This window comes from Rhineura floridana, chromosome 3 (genome assembly GCF_030035675.1).
Source record: "Rhineura floridana isolate rRhiFlo1 chromosome 3, rRhiFlo1.hap2, whole genome shotgun sequence".
Taxonomy (NCBI): domain Eukaryota; kingdom Metazoa; phylum Chordata; class Lepidosauria; order Squamata; family Rhineuridae; genus Rhineura; species Rhineura floridana.
The window spans coordinates 61,733,705-61,755,982 of NC_084482.1; the positions used below are offsets into that span (position 1 = coordinate 61,733,705).

General features: G+C 44.1%; 1 protein-coding gene across 3 annotated transcripts in view; it reads right to left on the reverse strand.

Annotated features, from left to right (window-relative positions):
- Positions 1-403: 403 nt before the first annotated feature.
- EVPL (envoplakin) overlaps positions 404-22,278 on the reverse strand; it is a 63,197-nt gene continuing 41,322 nt past the window's right edge. For all 3 annotated transcript variants that reach the window (XM_061616252.1, XM_061616254.1, XM_061616255.1), the window contains exons 10-22: positions 21,733-21,858; positions 20,654-20,800; positions 18,419-18,573; positions 14,114-14,211; positions 13,628-13,803; positions 12,864-13,042; positions 12,369-12,507; positions 10,550-10,743; positions 7,881-8,031; positions 6,957-7,040; positions 6,755-6,865; positions 5,832-5,924; positions 404-4,152 (exon numbers count right to left, since the gene is read on the reverse strand). In XM_061616252.1, the coding sequence (XP_061472236.1) occupies positions 706-4,152; positions 5,832-5,924; positions 6,755-6,865; positions 6,957-7,040; positions 7,881-8,031; positions 10,550-10,743; positions 12,369-12,507; positions 12,864-13,042; positions 13,628-13,803; positions 14,114-14,211; positions 18,419-18,573; positions 20,654-20,800; positions 21,733-21,858 (5,100 nt within the window). In that variant the 3' untranslated portion in view covers positions 404-705. The remainder of the gene's footprint in view (positions 4,153-5,831; positions 5,925-6,754; positions 6,866-6,956; positions 7,041-7,880; positions 8,032-10,549; positions 10,744-12,368; positions 12,508-12,863; positions 13,043-13,627; positions 13,804-14,113; positions 14,212-18,418; positions 18,574-20,653; positions 20,801-21,732; positions 21,859-22,278) is intronic.

Here is a 22,278-nt window from a genome sequence, read left to right on the forward strand (position 1 = left end):
TTCATGAATGGCGTACAGCTAGGAATCTGGAATCCCAAGGTGTTTGTCTTTTAAAAACAAGACTCTGACCTTATTGTTGCACATCATCTTGCTAACCTGGTGAACTTTTGCTTGCCTTTTACTGCCCACAGTCCTGCCTTGAGCTGACTGTTAGTTTTCTAATTGTGTATTCTTTGATCTTGAGTTTCCATGTAAACTTTTGCACTTTAGTTTTTGGATCTCCATAGTCATATGATGTAAATTTATTGGGTTCATTCCTTTAACTCAGCCATTTTGTGGTTTACTAATCTTTGACTCATGATTGGGATCCTAACACGCACATGCATCAGGGTGAAAGGAAGTATCCCCATTTTTTTAAAGACAACTAATGGAGTCTTTTAAATATTTTAACTTTTTTATTGCATGCATGACAACAATCTAACTCAAAGCACCTTGACACACATGCTTTCAAACTTGTCATAAATGTACAGAGAAAGTGTTTCCCAAGCATGTTTGTTCATATAAAAATCCCCTTTATTTCCCTACAGTGTACAGTTACTTTTGCATTAGAACCCTTCTACCTTCAGAAATGCATCTTTAAGATGTTTTTCTGCCTTGGTATAATGAAGACTAGATATCTAGAATAGCACACAGTCATCTATAGTTGCTAGGCACTTTGTTCATCTACAGATAGTGTATGAGCTCTGCTGAGGATTTTTCCTTTTCTCAGTGCCTGAACTGGGGCAATGTGGGTGACTGGTTTGCTGATTGGTATGACTGGTATCCATCAGATGTGGAAAGGAGGAGAAGAAGCCCACTTACAGGATCTTTCCGGCAACGAGACATGGCTTCCTTGTAATGAATCTTCTCTTTGGTGATAGGGTCAACAAGATCCTTTTCATAGCTTGATTCATCTTGCAGCATCATAGCCAGATCACTGCTAAGCATGCCTATCTGGGCAGCTTCTGATACTGAGATACGACCAGTTTTCTTGGGATCTATTAGCCCTCCAGTCAGATGTTGGACCTGTAAATAAGGAAAGGCATTGTCCTTGGTCATCCACCCTTTCTGGACTGCCTCTCCTACAGACAGCCTTCTCTTGGTGACAGGATCTTCAATCCCCGTGAAAGCCTTCTGAGCATTCAGCAGTCTCTGCATGTAGGTGTTGTCAATCAGTCCTCTATCAATGGCTTTGTGGACAGAGTAACGATCCCGCAAGATAAGATCCACAATGCCCCCAGTAGCAGCCTGGGCCTCTAGAAGCTTTTGAGCTGTCATTGGGTCCACCAGCTTCTTGCCAAGTGCAGATTTTATGTTGTACTTGTTGTCAGAGGTTGTGTCGTACACACCAGCAATAGGAAAGGTATCATCACAGAAAGCCATCTGTGACTCAGGGGGGAAGAAGCTCTGCTTTTGTTGGAAAACAGGAGATGTTACTGGAGACTTGGAAATGATTGAACCGATAGACAGGGATGAATTATGCTTAGTTTCTCCTGCTACCAGCAGAGCAAATTCAGAGATGGGGATCTTGCCTTCCTTGTAGAGCTGGTATTCTTCTTTTGTAATCCTCCTGAACCGTAGGGCATCATCAATGGAGTACTGCTTCCCACTCTTTTTGTCAAGGAGGACAGAAATATCCCCTTTGGGTCCCAGGGTTGTGATTTCCTCCCAGTCACATTCTAGTTCTTGCAGCTGGATATATTGACTCCTATCTATCATGCCTCTCTTGTAGGCCTCATAGGGCGACATATCCTTGCCAGTCTCTGGATCCAGAATAGAAATCTTAGTGGAGAGATTTGTTTCTCTCATCTGGGTCTCATGGTGCAGTTCTTCCCTATTAACTCTGGATTGGAGTTCCCGGATAGTCCTCTCTTTGTCATAAATCTGATCCTTCTCTTTAAGTATATCTGATTCAAGGAGAGAAAGCTCTTGACCAAGCTGCATCTTCTTTTGTCTGTCATTTTCTGTCCTTTGGCTCAGGAGCTTGGACTGCTCTCTAAGGAAGAGGATTTTCTGTTGCTTCTGCCTTTCCAGCTCCCTTAATTCATCCTCAAGATTGGCTTTTTCTTGCATTGTCATATTCCGAGTTTTCTGGAGATCAGCTTCTTCTCTGGACCATGTCCGCTTCATGCCTTCTGCTCTCTCAATATTTTCCTTGAGGTGCCTGATATCTTCTTCTGTATTCTGCCGGGCAGTTCTCTCCCTGCTTAGCAGATCCCAGAGACGTGCTCGCTCATTTTCTAGCACCCTATCCTTTTCTACTCTGATTACTTCCTTGTAGATGGTTTTTTCCTGAGACTTGGTTTTCTGTAGAACATCAATCTGGGCTTGAAGGTTCTTGCACTCCCTCTGTAGGTTCAATACTTGAGCTTTCTCATTATCCAGTTCATTTCGCAGGTTGGTGCTAGACTGCTCAAGAACTGGATCCCTCTCTAACTTGACCACTTCCTCTGTGATTAATTTTTCTTGGACTGGGGCTGGGCTTTCCTCAATTTCCTTTATCCTCAAAGTGATCTGCCGCATTTCCTTTTCCAAAGCAAGCCTTTTGTTTCTGTCTTCTTGGAAGTTAAGCAGTTTCTCTTTCTCTTCCACCACAGCCCGAAGCTGTTGGACCTCACGTTCCAGGCGCCGGCGGTTGCTCACTTCATCATCCAAGCTCTTGCTTAGTCTGTTATGCTCATCTCTGAGCTTTGGGTCTCTCTGTGTAAGAACTACCTCCTGGACTACCACTTTTTCCTCAGGCTTTCTCCTCTCCAGAAGCATATACTTGTTCTGCAGGTCATAGATGGCATCTTCGGTTGCTCTTCTCTTTTGTGATGCATTGCGTACTTCTTGATGGAGGCGTTCAGCTTCTCTCTCTAATAGAGGGTCATTCTCATATCGGACAACCTCCTTGGTAACCAACTTGGTTTCAACCTTGGATCTTTCCCTCTTCCACTCATCCCGTTCGCCCTGTAGCCTGATCAGTTGTTCTTGGGACCTGCCATTTGTATTCACAAGGTCATTCAGCTGCTGTTTCAACCTGTCTATTTCTCTCAGAATCTCTGGACTCTTTTCCATCTTCACCACCTCTTGGATGACCTCTTTAAACTCCACAGTAGGTGCCTGAGACCGAAGAACTTTGAGCTCAGTCAGGGCTGTTTCCACCTCCTGCTCAACCCTTGACCTTTTTCTTGAAGCTTCTTGGAGTTCTCTCTTCAAACGTGCTATCTCATCTTCCGTTTCTGGGTCAAGACAAAATATTTCCTTGACTGTTTCTTTAACTTCCACTTTAGGCTTTTGCTTTTCCACAGTGCTGTATTTGCTCTGCAGCTCTGTCAGTTCACTCACTAACAATGAGTTCTTGTTTCTCTCCTCATCAATGAAAGTCTGAAGCTTGGAAGACTCCTTAAGAAGCTCTGGGTCTTGCTCCACTTGCTTTACCTCCTTCACAATGACTTTAGGTTCTGCTGTTGCAATCAGCTTTTCAAGCTCTTCAATTCTGCTTTTCAGTTTATCTATTGTATCTACCACAGATTTCCTCTTGAAACTGTCTTCATCAATTTGCATCTGCAATGTTCTGATTGCTTTTAGCATTTCTGGGTCTTTCTCCAGCTTCACCACCTCTTTTACCACCACTTTCTCTCGGATATTTGGCTGCATCTGCTCCAGCAAGCGCAGCTCTTTCCTGAGCCTTTCAAGTTCAGAGGAGGAAGCTGAATTCTCTTGGAGGTGCCTGATTTCCTCTTGGAGTCTGGTAGCTTGGGCATCTAGGCTTGGGTCTCTTTCTATCTTAGTAATTTCTTTTGTAAGCAGCTGAGTTTTAACAACCTTCCTATCTTTCTCTATTTGGAGGACCTTATTGCTCATTATCTCAATATCTGCCTGTAGACCCTTTCTCTTCTTATTTTCATTCTCAATTTGATGAGAGATTTTGGACAGGTCTCTCTCCAGAGCTGGATTTCTGTAGTACTCCATCACTTCTTTTTCCTCCACTCTTTCAATAGGCCGCTGGGTCTTCAGCATGAGAAGTTTGCTCCTCTGTTCTTCCAGCTCCTGCTGAGCCCTAGCTTTCTTGCTCCGTTCCTCTTCCAGATGAGATTTCAGAGCTTCTGACTCTCTTTGTGACCCATCTGTGTTTTCAGACTGCTGGGTCTGCTCATACATCACCTGCACTGTTTCATTTACTTCCTTCTGCAGAAAGAAAGAAAGAAAGAAAGAAAGAAAGAAAGAAAGAAAGGGAGTCTTTAGAAAAAGAAAGCAAAAAAATTCTTTAAAAGTTGCTATAGAAAATGTCTCCTGGTGTAAGGTTTTACACTGCTGGCTATTTGGATATGCAGTGGTAACATTTTAGTTATCTAGTGAACAAGTTCAGTGTAATAATTAAGAGAAGGATAGAGAAATCCAAGCCCGCTCCTTGCACACACGCCCTTGTGGGAGGGGGATCAGTTGGGATGAAGTGTCCCTCCACCTGGCTAGGTGAGTCTCGCATCAGCCACCACTGGAGTGATGTAAGTTTCACTTCATCAGTGCCAACCTCCCCTTCACTCCACCAAATGTGCAAGTGGGTGAAAGTGCTGCTGGTGGGAGCCAGCAGAAAGCCCTGAAACATGGGGCATTCTGAGGGCAGGGAGGGGCTCACCTGGCCTGGGATCCACTGGTACCCAAGCCAGTTTCACTGCCATTGTGCAGCGGCATTGGACCCAATTTGGACTCAATCACTGCATCAGCTCCAGGTTGGCGCAGCAATCTTCCTTGGCTCCAGCCCTCATGTGCAACAGGGCTGCGGATGTGATAGTGGCTCTGCCGCTCCACACAGCATCTCTGATCATGACCACAGTTTGTGAGCCAGGAATCAAATCTTAGTCCAGCTGTGAATTCAGGAGATTGGTGCATACTCTGGTAGGTTCTTACACAGGCATCTCTGCACCCTACTTCAGTGGAGAGTGGCTTCTATATTATTAAATTCAAATTAATGTCTAAGTCATTAGAGCAAGGGAGGGAACTTTTTTTAGCCTGAAGGCCACATTCCCTTCTGGACAATCTTTCAGGGCTCACATGCCAATGGTAGGTGGGGCCAGAGGCAAAAGTGGGCAGGGCACTGAGTGCAAAAATTACTTTTGTGCAGTGGGCTAGTTCCTACATACTGTTGCATGCCACCCCAATCTCTGAGAGGTGAGAGATTTCCAGGGGCCCCTGTCCTTATCCAGGGGTTTGGGTTCCTTGGAAAAAACATCAGCGAAGGCTGTGGTGTCTTTAGGAAATATGGTTTATTTATACACACATTACAACATGAGCTTAAGATGGAGGGGTTCAAAGCATCAGCAGTCCAGTATCTTGCTTTTCCAACAGGCTTACAGGAGGCATCCTAAAGCCATGGTGCAGGGAGCCAGCCTCTCTGCCTGCCTCCAGTTCCCAGCCTTTCCTCAGACTCTTCTCAAAAACACAAGCCTATCCTTGGCCTCAGGAAGCGGGGGCTCTCCTGAAGAGTTTCAATAACAACAGGCAAGCAAGAGGCATTATTAGAATTCAAGGACATTCTCGCTAGGCAAACATTGAGGGTGTGGAGCTGGAATGGCGAGAGATGGAGCCTGATGAGAAGGGGTGTGGCCTGGAGAGAGTCCCAAGAGCCAGACAGGGATGCCTGGAGGGCCACATTCAGACCCTGGGCCCGAGGTTCCCCATCCCTGCACTAGAGATGATAGAAGGACAGCAGCTCAAGACAGTGTTCTGGCATGTTTTGGTATAAAACAGCCAGGAGAGAAACAAAGAGATATTTCTTTTCCTTTGCTCCCAGTAGAAGCTTAACTACACTAAATGTTATGGTGATTTATTTATGCACTATATCATAACCTAACACAATTTACATATACCTTATCCATAACTTTCTTGGCAAATTCCAGCCGGCTGAGCTGCTCTTTGTTTTCGGCAGCTGTCTCTGTGTAGAGCTTTGTCACATTGTTTTCCTAAAGAGAATTAACAACAAAATATTTAGACATCATGTAGCTTTCTCCTATGGCATGCTGCCATTTCCTTTGTAGTCCGATGCTATCAAAATTTGCTAGGCCTCAGTAGTGAACAAACAACACTATATGGGAACTAGAGGGATGCCATTTAGTCTGGATCAGGAATGGGGTCATTACCAGCAGGAGAATCCCTTGCTTGCTTTAAACTATCAGAGTGCTTTGTCATTTTCCTGGCAGACTCACCCGCATAGCCTCTTCATCTGCCAGAAAAAGACCCTTCACGGTACATGACCAACGTTCCAATCTTATTCCCTCTTCAACCAGGCATTCTTTAATCCTTCCCTGCTTTTTGCTTGTGACACACAAGTGTGATTTGTGTGTTAGAAAAGCAAGTGTAGAGGAATTCGCATCACAGGAAGAAGTTGGAATAGGAGTAGAAGATAATCACCAGCCAATTCTAAGAATTTGCACCCTCCTTTCAACCATTAGGACCACTAGCAATTTTATCTTGTAAGCTTTGCCTACTTATACCAGGTGTGACTGCCAGCTACCTCTCCTTCTTCAGGAAACATTTTCTGTTTAAGAGGGCGCTTTATATTACTGCCTGCCGCTTTGTTTGCTGGATTCTGAAGTTTTAAATGTTTTATTTCTAGAAGGGTAGCATCATCTTTGTAGCAAAAACAACAAAGGGATTTAAGATGCCACAAGTCTTTAAACTTCTTGCAGTTTTGAAATTTTGTAAGCTGTTCAAGAGCCTAAACTCAAATTAGGTTAGGAGAGGTAGAAATTTTATTAAAAACAAAAATATATCCTAAATCTCAAGCTCTCACCTGAGCTTGAATGCTCTCCTGAAGTGGAGTCACACGGAGGCGTTTTGCAGAGGAAGCAGTCAAAGCAGGGTCCAGAGAGGACCGATATTTTCCTGCCTGAAGCTCATAGTCCTATGTTTTAAAGAAAAATAATGTGATCAGAGGAAGATAGACTGGTTCCGTCAACAGAAAAGAGGTGTAAATATAAACCCTATAAACATACATTGAGGACAGACTGCACATTCTGGGACAAGTTGACCACAGCATTCTTGTCAGATTCTTTGCTCTGGATTTCATCTGCCAGCCTCTGCAGGAGAAAAAGGGAGTCAGGACAGGATCCAACACAACCTTGGATTATTATTTATTATGGAAACACTAGTGGTGTGCCTGGTGCTTTATAAGCAACAAAAATTATAACATTCCTGCCCCAAAAGGACTTTCAGTCTAGATGTCTGACCACTGATGGCTGTTTCACATATGCGCATAATCACTTAGTATTGCAACCACTAAATGAAGAAGCATGAAGAGCATGCATGTGTGTGTGAACTCATCCTACCACATATACTATTGTGGAGCATTCCGTTGTTTCATGTCCTACATGATCTCAAGCTTTTTTTCTTTGTGCACACCCATGAGTTCATTCCACCAAGTCCTTTACTTAAGAAACATAGCAGGATCCTTTCTTCCCTCTTGTGGGGAATGGCAGGAAGAAGCTGCTAGATCAGCTGCTATTCTGGGCTCCTATTGGGAGGAAGGGCGGGATATAAATTTAATGAATGAACGAGGTAGTCCAACTAACAATCAGCTGGAATAGGCCGGAGATGGGGAAGGGTTACACTAATTAGATACTACAAGCTTCCAAATTCCTCCTAATGAGTTATAAGCCTTAGAGGGAGTCATGGAGAAGTCAGAGGCTGTCTGTTGAGTTGTCAGTGGGAAAGAGCCCTGTACCTGGGGGATATAGAACTGGTGGATAAGCTGGACTGTCTCCTCCTCGGCCGTGATGAATTTGGCTACTTCAGTCTGACAGAAGTACGTAGCAATGGCCTCCTTAAGAAGAGTCAGGAGCCGTCAGTTCCCTTTCTGGGGAGGTTGAGATCCTGAAAATGCAACACTTCTCTTTGTCTGAAGATGCCACAGTGCTCACCTTCTGGGCCTGTAGTCTGTAGTTGATCTGACTGGGTCCATCTGTGGTCTTGACCTGGTACTTGGGTAGATTGTTGAGCCAGAACATCAGGTTCTCATTGGCATTTTGGAACTGTTGGTAGGTAAGGCTGGTGTTCCGGAGTGTCTTCTCCCTGCCCAGAGAATGGAGATGGAGATTAAGAAGAAGGGGTCTTTCTTGGATGAGCTTAGCAAGGAGCCCTCAACAAGGAATCTCCTCATTTATGAGGCCTATGAAGCCAGCCATTTTATGGAGAGGCCCCCACTGTATTCTGCCATTATTGTTAGTGTCCATTCTGTTACTGTAACCAGGTACAATTTTAAGGTGAGGAGGTAGATTACTAGCATTGTTTTCCCCTGAGTGTAGTGCATAAATACTCAGGAAAGAGGCACAAGGAAAAAAGTTCCACCATCTAATATTGAGATCCTCTGTACTTACATTAAAAAATGGAAAATGGATTGCCTTCAAGTCAATCCCAACTTATGGTGACCCTATGAATAGGGTTTTCGTGGTAAGCGGTATTCAGAGGGGGGTTACCATTGCCTCCCCTCTGAGGCTGAGAGGCAGTGACTGGCCCAAAGTCACCCAGTGAGCTTCATGGCTATGTGGGGATTCGAACCCTGGTCTCCCAGGTCATAGTCCACCACTTAAAGGAGACTTTAAAAGGCTGTTAACTCTCTACTGTATCGAGTCTTTCCATTTCCTCCTTTCTTTCTGACTAGTGTGTGCAGCTATGTACGGACAGGTGATTCCAAAGCCCTTCTTCAATTGCATACTGTTAGGCAAAAGGGCTTCTCTTTACTACAAAAGGGGTGTGGGTTCCTCTTAAAAGGCCCCCATCCAATCAGCAGTGATCGATAAACTCAGGTTATGCCTGCTGGTATTACCGGGTGCTTTGTTAATTGACAGGATGCATTTTGTCAAGCTGTGAGAGGCAGACTCATTCTTTTCTGTTGACAGGCAAGTCTTTGCTCTGCAAGATGGGATGTATACAGCTTTCAACCCAGCAGCTGGAGACTGAGAAAAGCCTTGCTGCAGAACAGTGACTGAAAAATGATAGACCAGTCACTGAAAGAGAGGAGAGGCTGAGAAAAAAATAGCTACCAGCCTGGCACTTTCTGCCTTGGTTCCATAGCTGTCAGTTCCTGGCAGCTATGTTGTGGGGTGCCACAAGGGACTGTTTTGTCCCAATGCTATCTAACATCCATATGAAATTGTTGGGAGTGGTCATTAGGAGATGTGAAGCAATATGTCTCCAGTATGGTGATGACACTCAACTCTATTTCTCTGTCAAATCTGAATCATGAGTGGACATGTAAGTCCTGTCCCAGTGTCTGGATGCAGTGCTGGGCTGGAGTAGGGCCAATAAACTGAGACTGAGGGTAGAGACACACTTATTCCCGTGCTGATTTCAGTGCAATTCCACCTCTGTTTTCTGAAAACGGAGGCACAGGATGCTAGTCAAATTCTGCCCCTTTTTACCTTGAGTGCACTTTTTAAAAAAAAATCAGCTTCAGATAGATTTCACAACTGATTGGTAGATCAATCCATTGCCCCTCGAGGTGTGACTAATGGAAACACTTTGCTGTAGGCTCAGGCAGATACAGTGATTGGCCCAACACTTTGCTGTGGGTGGTCCTGAAAGATCTGAAGTCAGCAGTGGGGAAGGGAGCTGTGTCCAGTCAAGGGCAGAATTGCTTCAAAACACAGCCAGAAAAATAATTCTCACTGCTTTTGAAATGACTAGTCTCCCCACAGCCTGAATCATGGCAAAACAGAGGCCCTGTGGGTGGGTGGTTCCTGGGTCCTAGAAACTGGGTCCAGGAAAATGTTATGGATGGGGTTGCACTCTCCAAAGAGCGTGTATCAGGTTTGTAGTTTGGGGGTACTCATTGATTTATCTTTGACACCAGAGACCCCAGTGGCTTCAGTGCCTTCTACCAGCTTTGGCTAGCACACTATCTACAGCTATTCCTTGACAAAGATAACCTGACCACAGTGGTCCATGTGCTGGTAATGCCAACTTGATTACTGCTATGTACCTTACATGGGGATGCCCTTGAGGTTGGTCTGGAAACTGCAATTTATGAACAATGCTGCTGCAAGGTGGCTATCTGGAGCTAAGTATTGTCAACATATACCTCTGTTGACGTTGCTGCACTGGCTGCCTCTATGCTACCATGCCAGGATCAAGGTGTTGCTACTTGTTTATAAACAAGCTCCTAGTGGGCTCCTGCATGGGGTGAAGGGTGGGATATAAATCTAATAAATAAATAAAGACCTAAAGAAGGTGGGACTAGGGTACATGTGACACCACCTCTTCTTTACACCCTTGTCCAGCCATTATGTTGCATGGTAGGGGTCCTTTTGGTGATACCTATCTCCTGCTCTTTCCTTTCCATCCACAAGTAGTGGGGCTTTCATGTCCTGGCCCCTTTAACATGGAATCTATTTTCATTTGAGGAAAAGATGGCTTCAATAGGCTGGTTATACTGAGCTCTTGGAAGGTAAGGACACATTGGAAGCTATCTATGCAGAGTCCCACAATTCTAAATCTGACCTTTCAGACAAGTTGGCACACAGGGCTAGATGTGGATTCATAAGTTTTATTACTACCGATGCCCACCAATGGAGAGGATTTTGCTTCTCACCGATGATCCAGTTGGTCAGCAACAGCATGGTATCGGTCATTAAGGAGCTGGACTTCCTTTTTCTGCCTAGGCAGGTCAGGGCAGTACTCTTGGAAATTGTTCTGCACAGCACTGCAGCTATGCTCTGTATCCTTGAGGTTGCGGTTTAGCTTCAGCAAGCTGTCCTCCTGTTTCACTAAATCTCGCTTCAGTTTCTACAAAGGGAAGAAACACTCAGTTCAGGAATTCAACAAGACACCTTGGCATGATTGCTTTCCTGGATCATTTGGTTTTGAAGTGCCAAACATGTCCTTCCTAAGTAGAAAGATGCTGGTGGTACTGAACAGAAATTAAAAGCAAGGCATATTTAAATTGTAATCTAATTGAACCAATGTGTGTAGAAGAGAAAAAGGATAAATAAATAGTTTCACGTGAGGTTTTATCAAACTGAAAATCATGCAACTTCAGTTGGATGTAACATGGGAGAGAAAATTCTCTGGTTAGGGCTAAGGGAAGAATTAGCACAGAAGCAGCGGCAAGAAATAGAAGGGAGAGGTGGGGAAGAGGCTTAATAGCCATAAAGAAATGTTGGCAAAGATTACCTGGTGGGGGATCATACATTTCTCTAATTTACAAATAGGCTGTGGGAGCTAAGATAGATGCTCACGCTGTCAAAAGATGTTAGAACAGTTGCAACTGGAGACACTGTGAGAATGACAAGCTCTAGTTCTTGTGTTGTATGTCACTAGTCCTTAAGAATTTCTTACATTGCCCAACAGGAGCTAGAGCTTGTCATTCTCATAGTGCTTCTAGTTGTAACTATTCTAGTAGCCTTTGCCCCCAATGCAAAGTTACTCAAAGAGCATGCAGTCTTCCACTTTGACCTTTCATGTACATATGTTGTCAGATATGCTAGGATGTCCATTAAAGCCTGTCTGTTTTGTTGCCATTGGACAATGAGTACATGTCCAAAAGGGACACAGAAGGCCAAAGCGAGCACTACATGAACCTCACAGCAGATCTATGACATCACACCTTGCTTGCTTTTGGGGGGCTTTGAGCTATACAGAAAATGCAAAAGCCAAAGAGATGTGTCACCATAATGACTTTGAGTCAGTTTCTTCAAGAAGAGTACACGTGTTCATGTGTCTTGTGAACATGGCTGTGTGCACCACCAATCACTGCTCTCTTCCTCCCCACAACACAATAACTCCAGCTCTATTTGACCCAACTCCATGGTTGCAACTTGTGGCTATCCTCTATTTATTTATTATTTATTTATTTATTGTATTTGTATACCGCCTCATAGCCGAAGCTCTCTGGGCGGTTTACAGTAACTAAAAACATTATTCACAACTCCAGCTTTAATTACAACACAGGAGTTTAAGCCACCCTGTCTTAATCCCTATCACTTGACTTTGGCTGAGGTCTCTTAGGTTAATGTCAGCAGGTCTCCAATATTAGCTCATAATAATCAACAGAAGATCCTGGATTACACTTGGCTTCCGAATGGAGAAGAGTAAAGATACTTGAACAGAGACCAAGTGATAGAAATGAGTGATTTTAGGCAGAATCAGATGAGAACTGGAAGATATTTGTGTAGTCAGATAATTTATCTGGGGTTCAGATCTCATTAAGGAGATTAATCACTGAAGAGATGTAATTTGTTATCCCTTTGCAAAGTAGTGGATCTGTCATTCTCTGACTTTCCAATGGATGAGCAAGCCATTTCAGTGACCAGCGCTCTCATGTATCCTGTTGGTGGAAGAAAATGAAATTGGAATAATTTGCTCCGTCCCTACTCTGTACTCATGCCCCTCTGACTCCAGGGGTCTCTCACCTGAAGTTCATTGGCACGATCCTGCAAAGCATTGGGTGAGGCTGGGATGATACCATCATGAGATAACTTGGCCTCAAAGGTGCTGAAGATCTTGTCGGTGTTCTCTATTTGATTCTCCAGGTTCAGGCTTGCTTTAGCTCTGAGGAAGGGGAGACATTGTAATGCCAAAAGAGAAACATTGCACTTTAAGGCTTTCTTTAGCACCACACTAAAGCAAGGGTAGCTAACATGGTGGTTTCCAAATGTTGCTAGACTACAACTCACATCAGCCCCAGCTAGCAGGGTCAATGGTTAGGATGATAGAAATTATAGTCCTGCAACATCTGGAGGGCACCATGTTGGCTTCCCTTGTACCAAAGCAAAAAAACCCTCTTCCCCTGTATCATCCAGGTAGAAATATTTCAGATGTCATAAAAACATTTTGCAAGCTGCTGCCTCCTTCACACATCAACACAGTCCTATTCTTTGACAATAGATATGGCCAACACCACTTACTTGTCATCATAGAGCCTGGATAGCACCTTAGCATCGTTGTACTTGTTCTTGATGTTGTTGAGTGCCACAGGAAGCTGAGAGGCAGAAGTGCCAGCAGGCTTCTTGGAAAGATAGGCCTCACACTCCTTCTGAGCAGCTTCCTTTTCTGCTCCTATGACTTGAAGTCTCCTTGTTGTTCCCTGATATATAGGCAGAATGTTTTTTCCATCAATCAGTGAAATTCAATGCAATATGACAGGCATCTATAGAGAGCCCAGTGCTGGTTTCAGGTAGGGACATATGTCTCCACAACACCAGTGGAACTGAAGCCTTTGGGCTGATGTGTCTGTAGCCTAAAAGCTTATGTGGTTTAATGATGCATCTAGCAGCACTTTAGATTTCCCAGCACAATGGAGCTAGGCCTCCATTCACATCTGGGAGTACTGGAGGCAATTATTTTAAGAGTGACTCTCACATGGATGTAACCAAACATTCTAATTATTTATTCACACCGTCAATGAAAGCAGTCAAAAACAGAAAAGAATAAGCTGGGATTCATTCTACAAAATACTGAGGTTGGGTGTGTGTGTCAGTGGATTCATTCCAGTTAGTCTTGCAAAGTAGAAACATAATGTACAGGTAGTACAGTGCCAGCAGAAGACTCTCTCCTTGTCCCTCTGGAGGTATTAATTCCCTCAGAATATAAACACCTCAGCAATGGCCAGTGTCTGAGAGCAGGACCATCAAGGGGACAAAGTAAGCAATCCGAGAGTCTCAGCACTTGCCTCCTGGTCTCTGATCCGTTGAGTAAGGTCCTCTGTAGGGTCACTGGTGTTTAGCGGGGACCTCAGGCAGCTAAAAATCTCCTTCTTGACCTGGCCCAAGTCACCATCGATCTTGTCCAGTTGATGGAGCAACTGGCCAGCTTGGGAGTCATCCTGGACCACAGTGGTAACTGGAACTGAAATGACAAGTGTTATTGTCTAAAAGCATGCAGAGAATTTCATATGCATTCACATCTGCCCATGGGGATAATTGCTATGCCTCAACTGCTTCCCTTCATCCTGTCACATCCACTCTAACAGTTAATCCTTCCCTAGGATGTATGAAACAGCCTTTGATCTGCATGGATTCCAGCATAAGCAGCATATCAAATAGAGATTGGGCATCTCAAAGGCCCATGGGGACAGAGGCGAGTACCTTAGCTAACCTGTCAAACTACAGTGACATTGTAAATTTCCCCCTAGAGAACAGCTGAAATGCTGACATACCCTGTTGGCTGGATTTAACTGGTTCCTTGTGGCTGCTTCTCAGTGTGTTCTGGACTGTAGCTCTCTTCTGCTTCACTGTGCTCAGCTCACCTTCCATCCTACACACAACAGGGGGAAGTCAGCATTGTTCACAGCACAGGGCTTCTCTATGACACTTGTGCACACAAGGTATGCTTAGAAAGTCTGACGTTTTCTAGGGGGGCATTGATCAGATTACTTTACTCCAGATTAATTCATTAAACTGAGAATAAATAGCACCCTCTGATTTCTCCAGTAGTAATTAACAATAAATCACTAGTTTAGAGATTTGCAGATTGTGGTCCATGGGCTACCAGTGGTCCACAAGCTTCATTCAAGTGGTCTACGGCATGTTTATATTAAATATTCATATTGATTTTTAATTGTATTTTTATTGCTTCTTTTGTTTCTTATATTGTATTTTGTTGTATTACCATTTGAATTCCATAGGATGCAAATTTCTATTTATCTGCCTATATACTATTTTTTTTGTAAGCCATCATGCATGGGGGTGGGACGCAGCAGCAGGACAGCAGGCAAGCAAGGCGAAGGGGTGAGGGAAGCAAGAATGGGGGGGAGGGGAGCAGGTGAGGAAAGGTAGAGCAAGTAGCAGCAACAACATGGAGGCAGGTAAGCATTTGAGGCGGGGTGGCAGCAGCAGCAGCCTGGTCAGGCAGGAGGCCAGTGAGCTGCCTAAATGGGACAGCAGCGAGTGCCTGGTGGGCCCTTTTGGGATTTGACTCTGTGCGTGTGCAGTCCCTGTGTATGTGCTTGGGAGTGCCTGGTGCACATATTTGTTTGGGAGTTCCTGGCTGGCAAGCGGAGCATGCGGGTGGCAGAGCCCACCCTAATAATACCAAATTTATAAGAAATAGAAGCAATAAATAAAAATACAAATTAAAATCATACAGCACCTAGCACAGCACATTGCAATTGCGACAACAGGCGGAAAAACCACTGAGTGGTGCAATAAGACCTTCAGCAATTTCCAAGTGGTCTAAGGGGTTGGGAGTTTGGGAACCACTGCTCTTGCTCTTTCACTATGACAGAGGCCATGTTTATACATTATATGAGCAGCAGCATCAGGGATGCTTTCGTATAGCTGCTTCCCATGCCACTCTAGTAACTTCTGTAGGAAAACAATCTTGCAAGCTGCTAGTTGACATGGTAAGTGACTAAATCAGTTGCCTGTCCAATGGGAGGTTTGTCAGCTGTGTGTTTGCGAAGATCCACATGGAAGGGGTTCTAAGCTGCTTAAGTACCTCATGAATTGATTTTTAATTAAAGCTTTCTCAGAAGACATTTTTCTATCGGCCTCTATGGCTCCATCAGCCTCTCTTGTAAGGAAGGCCCATAGACAAAAGTGTCCATGATGAGCCCATACCACAATTTATACTTCTATCTCACTTTATCTAATGCACATTGGCATAGATTTCTCCCCATCCTCTAAGCAACCATGGAGGCTGATCGATCTGATACAATGTATTATCCAATCCATCACCAGTCTCTTCTTAGTTGTCCTGTTCAGTGTGCCTTCCAGCCATGCCCTTTTCCAAGATACTCCATTCCGCTCACCCCCAATTGTCCTGCTTCTCTCCAACCATCAGTCGACATTCCGTACCCAGTGAACATCTTCAGACCTCACTGAGCTAATCTGGGATTCTCCCCAATATGGCTTTTTCTCAAGCTTTTTTGTACTTCTGCAAACATTGGGGTTCATCCAACCCTTCTGATATCTCCCCTCTTGAGTGCAGATGATACTGTTTTGGCTACTGTGAAGGACCATCAGGGACAGCCTGCTGCCCCCTTGCCTTCATTCCTATGTGGATGCAGGATCAGGCCTTGGGTCAACCGAACTGGCTGAGGAAGAAGGGATGGGAGTAGGGATGGGTAAGAATTTTGATTCAGTTCACATTTCAAGCAGAATTTATCAAATTCAGACTTTCTGAAACAATATGACAACCAAAACACAGCCATCCTTCAAAATTCGCATTTATTGGAATTTTGGGATACAGTTCGCCAACTAAACAATATTTATAAAAATGCATATATTAGGGGAAAGTGTGCATAAAAACAAATATATGAGTGAAAATAACATGCAAAAAGGCATGTGATGAGAAATGGCTTGCAAAAATGTGTACCTTTGTCAAAACTGCCTACAAAAATGTGTTTATCTGAAGAAATTAGCACTAAAGTGGTGAATTTTCATGAGAATTTTTTTTAAAAAAATTGCAGATTGCTGCAGAAATGTAGAGGACTGAATTTAACATTAGAAAAGTGAGAAACTGAGAGAACCAAAATTGACAGATCTTTCCATTCTTAGCTGAGAGACAAGTCAAATGAGGAACAGCTGGGGATCTGGGAAAGATCCGCAGAGAATTTAGTTCACGGTTAGAAGAATGCTTTAGAAATACCAGGTTTAGCTTTAGGTGGTTGTCCAGCACTTTGGGGTAAATGTGGTGTCCTAGAAGTACCAAGAAGGAGTATTGGTGGGTATTACAGACCTGATGCTTAATGGGGTGAGATTACCCCTAAAAGACCAGGTCCGCAGCCTTGGGGTCATTCTTGACTCCCAGCTGTCCATGGAGGCTCAGGTGTCAGCAGTGAGTCGGGCAGCTTGGTATCAATTACATCTGATACAAAGGCTGCGTCCTTACCTTCCTGTTCATCTGCTCCCACAAGTGATACATGCCCTGGTCTCCTCTCACTTGGACTACTGTAATGCGCTCTATGTGGGGTAACCCTTGAAAACGGTCCGGAAGTTACAGCTGGTACAGAATGCGGCGGCGCACTTGATCAAGCACAGCCGTTGCTGTGATCACATCACTCCAGTGTTAATGGATCTTCACTGGCTACCAGATGTCTACCGGGCCCAATTCAAGGTGTTGGTATTGACCTTTAAAACCCTAAACGGTTTCAGCCCAGTTTATCTGAAGGAGCGCCTCCAGAGACACCAATTATGCCGCCTGACAAGATCAGCCTCACAAGACCTTCTCTCGGTCCCACCGGTTAAAATAGCTAGGCTGGTGCGGACCAGAGAGAGGGCTTTCTCGATTGTGGCCCCCACCCTCTGGAACTCCCTTCCTCTTGATCTTCGACATACTCCCTCCCTGACAGGTTTTCGCCGAGCCTTAAAAACCTGGCTATTCAGGCAGGCCTATGGGATTGGGGAGGGTTAGTTTTATGATGTTTTAATTGGAAACTGATTTTAAATTGACTATGATTGTGTTTTATTTTGTATATTGTATATGATGTATTGTTTTTTATTGTAAGTCGCCTAGAATGTCCATTAACCTGGACAGATAGGCGACCAATAAATAAAATTATTATTATTATTATTATTAAAGGATGTCATATATTCACAGACCCTTCAATGCAAAATCTACAAAGAATGATTTGCAAGGAGCTCTGAAAGACATATGCTAATTAAAATTCCAGTTTCAGAGAATGCACTAAGCAATAAGCCACATGAATAGCGTGCATTTTGGAAGAAAATGATCCAGAGAAAAGGGGAATTGCAGTGCAACCACTCCTAAGTATGCACTCCACAGTGGTGGAAATAATCATATATTATATGGATGGATATGTCACATTGCCAGGACATTCATGCTTGCTCACATTAAAGGCTTATACTGTGACCACTGTCAACATTAATGTAACCTGTTTCCATGAGTCAAGCCTATTTTAGATGGGTGTCACAACATTGGAAACTCTGTCCACGTTTACAGCAATTATGTGCATGGCCAACTCTTACTACAAGGCCTGCAACTTAAACAGGCCTATGGGAGCCTGGAGACCAGACAGACAGACAGACAGACACACACACACACACACTGTGTACTTTGCCACCAGCATGAACCAGATCTTATAGCCATCTTACAGATTGGTACATGCACACATATTTTCAGTATATGCATATTATTCAATAACTGCATGATGTAGGAGGCTGCTATTATACCTGTTTTAATATTTTTAGTCTGTTGCTGTTTTCATTGTTTTTCATATGTTTTAATTACTTTTATTTAAATGTTTTATTGATAATTTTAATGTTGTTTGGTAAACCACTTAAACCACTTTTTTTTTTTTTTACAATCAAGCGGTATATACATTTTGTTCAGTAAACAACAAGCAAACATGGAACAATTTCCAAAACCAAGTCATATTGCTATAAAACATTTTTTTTAAATCATGAGTACAGAATAGGCAGGAAATCTATCCTTACCTTTTTGTGGCTTATGTAGTGGGGAGAGGGCAGGAAGAAGGAGAGAGAAAAAGCTTTGCACTCACCTATTAACTCTATCTATGGCCTCTAGATCTGGAGGTGGGATGGAGAAGCAAACAGCAGGAGCTGCCTTAGTCTCTCCTCTGGAATTCTGCACCACCCAGTTTTCCTGGTTGCTATTATCAATCAATGTATACTTCTCACCCCTCTCAAGTTGCACCTAAAAGAAGAGAGGCAGAAAAGGGTTTTGGTTTTGAAAGACAAGATCAAAACATTGTTCAGATGTCATACAATGCTGTTATTCACTGTTTATTTATTTAGATAATTTCTATACCACTTAATACAGGGTGGGGAACCTCAGGCCGAGGGGCCAAATGTGGACCTCCAGGCCTCTCTGTTTGGCCCATGAAACTCTCCGCAGGCCACACCCCCTATCCTCAGACCACAGCCCTCAGTGGCCCTGCTTCCCACCCCAAGTGCTTTTGCCTAGCTGGAACGTCACTGAACTCTGATAATGCCTCTTGTGAGTGTGTGTAGAAGCTAGCCTACTGTACAAAGGAAAAATTTACATTAATTGCTCAACCCACTTTTGCCTCTAGTCCCATCCACCACTGTAATGTGGCCCTCAGAATGTTGCCCAGAAGGGAATGTGGCCCTCGGCCTGAAAGGGCTTCCCCACATGTGGCTTAAAAATATCTCTAAGCAGTGTACAGAAAACTAAAACAACAGACAACTTAAATAAGAAATGTTACCAAAATACACAATGTTATAAGTGTTACATAAATACGAATTATTAATAAATATAAACCAAAATCAATTCCTTCTCTGACACTCCCCTCCCCTCTCAGACTCCTGGCTCTTACCCAGGACTCCACACATCCACTCCGGTTCTCACTGGGGACCAAACACAGCTTATCCCCCAAAATCTCACAAGAAAGAGGGTTCCTAGAAACTGCTGACATCACCCTAATCTCTCACCTCTAGGCTTGTTTTTATGGGTAGATAGGCACCAAGGAGGGTGGAGTTTCCTGAGGCATGCCACAGCTGTGCCCCATTCAGCAGTCAGCTGCTGCAGTGCACACACCCAGTTCCAGGCTGCAGCAGGTTTAGTTTGGTGAGTTTCCCAGGGGGTCCCATGGATGGCAAATGGGATACCTCTCCAGTCACTGCTCTTTCTCTGGCCTCTGCATACCTCTCCTCCTCCAGCCGCTACTGTCCAGCTGCTACTCTCAAGCTCAGAAGTGCCCTGGGCCTATTTTGGATGTATTTAAATTTACACTTTTGGAGTTATTACTAAGAATGCAAGAAGAGCCCAGATGGATCAGACCAAATGCCTGTCTAGCCAGCATTTTATTTCCCCATGGTAGCCAACCAGATGCCTCTGGGAAGCCCACAAGACAGGGCTTGAAGACAATAGTCCCCTCACCCACTGTTGGTCCACAGGAACTGGTATTCAAAGGCATACTGGCTCTGATCCTGGAGATCACATACAGCCATCATGACTAGTAGTCATTTATAGCCTATTGGCCCCAAAGGAATAGAAAAACTATACAAAATGTTTTCCCCTTAGCTCTGCCACTCCATTCCATCTGCTCACTATCTGTGATGCACTTTAGATTGGTTGTTACATTGTTTTTGGAATATTTGGGCATCAAAGATTCTACCTTAATGCAGGGATTTCAACAAGATGGCTTGAAAGCCCCACAGAATCCTAAAGCTCTGCTATGAAAAGCAAGAAGCATCTCAAAGAAATAGTTGGGTGGCCATTGGACAAATCTGTGTAAGTCTTGGGCTTGAAACATTGGTAGGCACAGTTTTGCAATGCCCAAACATACATCAAATGATTAGGGGGCAATCTACATTATGCTGGGTTCTTATGGGGGGTGAAGGGGGAAATTACAAGTAACTGAGCATCAGCTTTGCAGTTCCTGTCCCTCCATGCCACCCCAAAGAATTCACATAGCACAATGTTGTTTAAAACTGCTGCCATCATAACAGAGCCAGATCAACAGTGTCTCTGATCAGATCACATGGCTGCCATTTGGACAAAAACTAGAGTAGTATCAATGTGTAGGGTACTCAATCTTACATCACACCTTTCCCTTTTCAAACATGGTACCAGATGCTTCACAGCTGCTTTCCCTTCTGCCTGTTTTGATGTAACAACAGCAGCAGCAACAGTAGTGAGATGTAAGCAAGCCTTCAGAAGCCACAGAGAGGAACACATTACAAAAGTGTAAAACTTCAGATGGATCAGATTCTATCACATATGATATGACAAGACAAGAGTGTTTTCTTACATCACCCAAATCCCAGTCACAGATGGTATCCACAGTAATTGGCTGGGGTGGGTGGACTCTGCGGAGTTTCAAAGGACTGATCTCCTTGCTCCTTCTTTTCAGTTCAGTGATGCTCCTCTCAGCTTGTTTCACAGTCTTCTCTTCATTCTAGACAGGGAGGAGGAGAGAATTAGAGCTGGTATATATTTTGAGCAAATAACATAGCCAGGAGCAAGCCTACACAACTTGAGGCCTGCCAAGCAAAACAGATCCTATCCATCATAAATTGTGGCCTGCCAGGTGGATGGCAATCTTTCTATTTTCACAGTCCTAGGCTGGCAGCAAAAGCAAAGGGTTATCAAGCCCTTGGCGAGTTGCCATACATGGCTAGTAGAGTGCTTGGCTTGATGACCCATACATTGCATGGGCCTGGGATGGATATTGGGGCTGAAGACCCTACTTTTGAGGATGTTGATGAGGCAGTGACTTTTCTTCTGTGGGCACATTCAGAAGAACACATGGAAGGGGGATCAGGATCATGCTTGCTGTCTCCACTCCTATACTGCACGCGTTCATCTGAAAGAGCTTGTGTGTGTACAAGTTGCATGTGGAGTGGACAGGCTCTCTCTGCGCAACCAGGACCTCTCCAGAAGGCAGGAGCCGTGGGCTTTGGCTGAGCACATGGTCACTGGGGCAGGCAGGTGTAATGCTCAGCCCTGCTCAGCCATCCCCACTTTCACTCAGACCATGAATTTCATCTGAACAGAACTTTTGCGTTTTATCCATTCCTATCTGGGGAGCAACTTAGTCACTCACCATGCACAAGATAGGGTGCTGTTTTCTCCAGCTCATCTTTCCTCTCCTCCCCCTTTCTCCTCTTATCTTTGCTTGTCTTCCCTCAGGTTAATGGAGTGAATCAATGCTACTTGTCCAATTTATAACTCCCTGGCTCTGCATGCACCTAACTGAATTTAGATGAAGCCATAAAAATAGTTAGATTTGGTTGTCACAATAATCTAGGAAATGCATGGTGGCTCCAGGTCAGTAATTAAGACATAAGAACTTGCTGAAATCCTCCATTTCCCCCCTGTGGTTCTCACTTCCAGGTGAAGGAATAAATCAGACACCACTCCTGGGCTGTCTTTGTTGAACGTGCTGTATTTTGTATCAAGGTCCTTGGTCAGCTTGTTTAGCAACTGGCTCACAGTGTCAGCGTCATCATAGAACTAAAGACAAAAAAGAGAACAGCAGCAGCAAAAGAGTCAGACAAATGCTTCTTTAGCCAGGAACTTCAGTCATTGCTACCTCAGCTGTACGCCCGTAGCAGAGTGTGTGTTCGCACTGGTGTCTTTTCCAGAGACTAGAAGTATATTCTCATCATGTCTGCTCAATGCAAGTTTCAGCGTTCCAGTGCTTGATTGCCTGTACCAGTTCTCCCTGTGCTGCCCCCTGTGACCTGCATGGTGACCTCAAGAGAGTAATGTCAGCATAGGATTGCCCTGTACCTTTAGTCACTACTTTCGTCTCTGTGCATTTGATTTGGTGCTAAAGCATTAAAACATGTCAAAGATATGCTTAAATTCTATCAGTACCAAGATCTTCCATAGAAATTCTTCTTCTGGTTCCCCTCCATCTGAGGAATGGCA